Source organism: Rhagoletis pomonella, unplaced genomic scaffold, assembly GCF_013731165.1.
Source record: "Rhagoletis pomonella isolate Grant_MI unplaced genomic scaffold, Rhpom_1.0 Rhpom_scaffold_00007, whole genome shotgun sequence".
NCBI classification, from domain to species: Eukaryota; Metazoa; Arthropoda; class Insecta; order Diptera; family Tephritidae; genus Rhagoletis; species Rhagoletis pomonella.
Genome location: NW_023458561.1, coordinates 31,985,925 through 31,989,556, shown reverse-complemented (window position 1 = coordinate 31,989,556; position 3,632 = coordinate 31,985,925). Strand labels below are relative to the sequence as shown.

General features: G+C 34.1%; 3 protein-coding genes across 3 annotated transcripts in view; 1 reads left to right on the top strand and 2 right to left on the bottom strand.

The window, feature by feature from the left end:
- LOC118742618 (serine/threonine-protein kinase N) overlaps positions 1 to 3,632 on the bottom strand; it is a 131,729-nt gene that overhangs the window by 112,122 nt on the left and 15,975 nt on the right. The window lies entirely within an intron of this gene.
- On the top strand, positions 931 to 2,014 carry LOC118742627. The gene is made up of 2 exons (XM_036474840.1): positions 931 to 1,239; positions 1,297 to 2,014. The coding sequence occupies exons 1-2, from the start codon at positions 994 to 996 to the stop codon at positions 1,942 to 1,944; spliced, it is 894 nt and encodes a 297-aa protein (XP_036330733.1). The 5' UTR covers positions 931 to 993; the 3' UTR covers positions 1,945 to 2,014.
- On the bottom strand, positions 2,535 to 3,630 carry LOC118743551 (putative nuclease HARBI1; the record flags this gene model as incomplete). Its single annotated transcript, XM_036476313.1, has 3 exons — positions 2,535 to 3,056; positions 3,125 to 3,269; positions 3,334 to 3,630. Coding segments are annotated over 3 exons (861 nt in total), but the record flags the coding sequence as incomplete, so codon positions are not given.

Below are 3,632 nucleotides of genomic sequence, written 5' to 3'. Positions count from 1 at the left end.
TTAGCAGTCTCTTTTCGAAAGCATATTTTCGGGCAATAGGCCCATTCGAACTGTCCAAGACAGATAAGCAATTAAGGGAATATTCCCCAATAATGTCTGAGTAATTAAATGTAAAAACATTTCTAGATTTTTTTTAAACCACTCTAATATACACACATATTAATTTTTTATCGATAGTATTTATAGATATTGGTGTAAAAATAGCAATAAAACTGATATTAATATGAATAGAAAAAATATATTTAGTGGCAATGGCCAACAGATGCAAGACAACAAAAATCCTATAAAGACATAACACGCCAGCTCTAATAAAACAAAAACAACAAAACATAAAACTGTAATATAGAAAATTGGCGTGAATTTGATAAAACCGGTGCAATCGTAATATTGTTTTTTTATGCTTTCATAGCAATCAAACCGCTGCTACGCGAATCACTACAACGGCACAAAAGCGGCAGCAACTGCAATACATTTCCGCGGTCAATAACATGGGTACGCATAAAAACCGCGGGAAATACGTACATGCTCAAATATTTATGTTTTGATCTTGTATCTAGTTATGGACAGATCATCGTTGATAGTAGTAAGCAAGTACATTAGAGTGCATCACCAAAATTAGTGGCTGTTTTTTCATCGGTACTATAAAATTATATTATATTTCAAGACTTTCGCCAAAATATTTCCGAAAATATCAAGATTTACGTGAACGATTTCACAATCAGCCCGATTCTGAATGACAACTCTCGGGGAATTTTTTCTCTTTTCCCTTTCCTCCTATTCTGAATGGCATATGTCGGGGATTTTTTTCTCTTTTCCTTTTCCTCCAATTCCAAATAAACTTCGAAAATGGGAATTTGTTTCTCGCGTAAAAAGTAGCTATTACGAATGTGAAAAAAAGGGAAATTGTGTTGACATTTCTGGAGAATTTTTCCGCTAAGAAATTTAAAGAGAGTCCTTATCAAAAATGTAAGTAATTAAATTTTTGCATAATAAATGGAATATTTATTATTATTTACTTTTATTAAAATGATTACTAATAACATTATTATTACACCCAGGTCAAAAACAACCAATAAACATCAGATCGAGCTGCTTTTAAGTCGCATGCAAGCGCACCCAGACATTGCGCGCGGTTTTTTTAAAGGCCAGAAGGACGATGTTAACAAGTTTTGGCGCCAGGTGGAAGAGGATTTAAACTCAGCAGGGCCACCAATGAAAAATGTGTGCGAATGGAAAAAGGTAATGATGATAAGCTACTTGAGGGTATAAGAATTAAAAGTGCAATACATATTTCAGGTTTGGGCTGATCAAAAAAAATACGTACGGCGAAAGGCGGCCCAAAATCTAAAAGCCAGCAAAGGAACTGGTGGAGGACCCAACATGGAACAAAAATTGTCGCCTACTGAAGAAGCCATATACGAGTTAGTTGGGATGAAGGAATCTGTGGAGGGTGTATCAAATACACTCAAGTTTGGCCTTTCAAGTCATGTGACAAAGTCACCTGCAGATAATTCCACAGCAGAGAATGATATACTCGATAGCACTATTGAAGAACTTGAGGAAGTTACTCCGTATCAGCCGCCAACGAAAAAAAAACGCAACACTCCGCAAGGCGAGCCAAAAAAGCAAAATAGCTATACTAACGATATGTTTGTACAGGAAATCGGTGTGCAGAAAGAGGTGTGTGAGTCAATAAAAGAGGCTGTGACGGGTTTAAAGGACCAAAAGGAAATTACAAAAAAAATTTATCGCTCCCTTGATCGGATTTATGACGTTCAAAAGCAAAATTTTGAAAAAATGTTTCAACTAGAACAGGAAAAAGTGGAAGAAATGAAGCGACATAATTTATTTATGGAAAAACTTAGACTTAGTGAAGTGGAGAGTAAAATAGAGAGAAATCGTCGTCTATTGGAGATAGAAGATTTAAAGGGCAATATTAAATAATAAGAATGTGAATAAGTGTGAATCAGACTGAATTTTTTTTTTTTTTTTGAAGTTTTGTTTAAGTTTTGTTTTTAATGTACATACATACAGTCATGTGAAAAATAATAGGGACACGACATTTTGACCAGTATTGCTTATTTTTCTTTTGTTTGTTTAATGATTATAATTTTTTTTAATACAGCTTATATTTTAACAAAAACCATCGGTCTAAATTTTAAACTTTGTAGAAAAATAAGAAAAAAAAAATAAAAAAAAAAAAGCTGTATTAAAAAAAAATAAAATCATTAAATAAACAAAAGAAAAATAAGCAATACTAATCAAAATGTCGTGTCCCTATTATTTTTCACATGACTGTACGTACATACAGTGATGGAAGGAATAATATCAACTTTTTATTTTGACCAGTTTTGGTTATATTTCCTGTGGTTATTTAATGTTTAATATACACAGGTACACACTACTATGTACTATGTAGTTACATAAATATGTACTTTGTTAAGGACTGAATTTGTTGTTTTTGTTCTTTTTATTAAAAAACTATTTATAATAAAAATGGTTCTTATTGCTTTTGCATTATAAAAATCGTATTTTCATTTATTTTATTCATTTGTTTTCCAATTTCATTTAATTGTTTATTTTTAATTAATTTTATTAAAAAATACATAGCCGATAGCCCCAGCAGCTAGCGCTACCTTACTGTTTAAATTTATGTGGAATTTTTTCGCAGAATTCTATAAGTTCAGCCCGATATCGCTTCGTACTCTCTGCGCTGCATTTATATACTGCGGTTGTGTTAAAGCGTTTTGCTCGCTGAGGGTCACTGCAATCGTCCATTGTCGGTTCATAATTTGCAATGAAATCTGCTTTGTAATGTATACAAATGTTGTGTATTGCACAACAAACATTGACAATTTTTGCCGCCTTCTTTGGAGTGTAATGGAGCTCTCTCGCACCGAGAAGACACCTCCATCTACCCTTTAACACACTATTTGTGCGTTCAATTACGTTGCGGCACTTCGAGTGCACTTCATTAAATCTACTTTCAGTAGAGCCTTCGTTTGGAACCCTGTGTGGTGTCAAGAGCCATGGCTCTAAAGGGTAACCAGCATCTCCTGTTAAAATTTGTTATAATATTAATTATAAGCAATATTTATATATTTTTTAATTTTAAAGTTTTTACCTAGTAGCCAAAAGTTGGTTACTCCTCGCAAGTAATCCTGCTCAAAGTGTGCTCTTAAATCGCTTGTATTCCAAATAAAGGAATCGTGGGAAGCACCGGGGTGGGATGCATCCACGTAGCGGACTTTTAGTTCATGATCGCAGAGCTGTAAAAAGTGAATACCTATACCTATATGTAATAAAAAATCGACATCTATTGAAAAAACTTACAAGCATCACATTTAAACTGTAATTTCCCTTTCTATTATAGTAAAGATGTTTATTTTCAGTGGGTGCTATGATTCGCACATGCGTTCCATCAATGCATCCCATTACACCGGGAAAGCCATGCCTTACATATAAAGCTTGGGCAATTTTTCTTTTTTCTTCGGCTGTCTTTGCTACTTGAATCCACTTTGGGCACAGATGCTTCTCAAAGATTTCCAGCACTTCAGTAAGAATTTTGCTTAAACTAGACTGTGCTACGGAAACGTCGTGGTCCTTACCGACTCCCGTTTGGTAGCCACCTT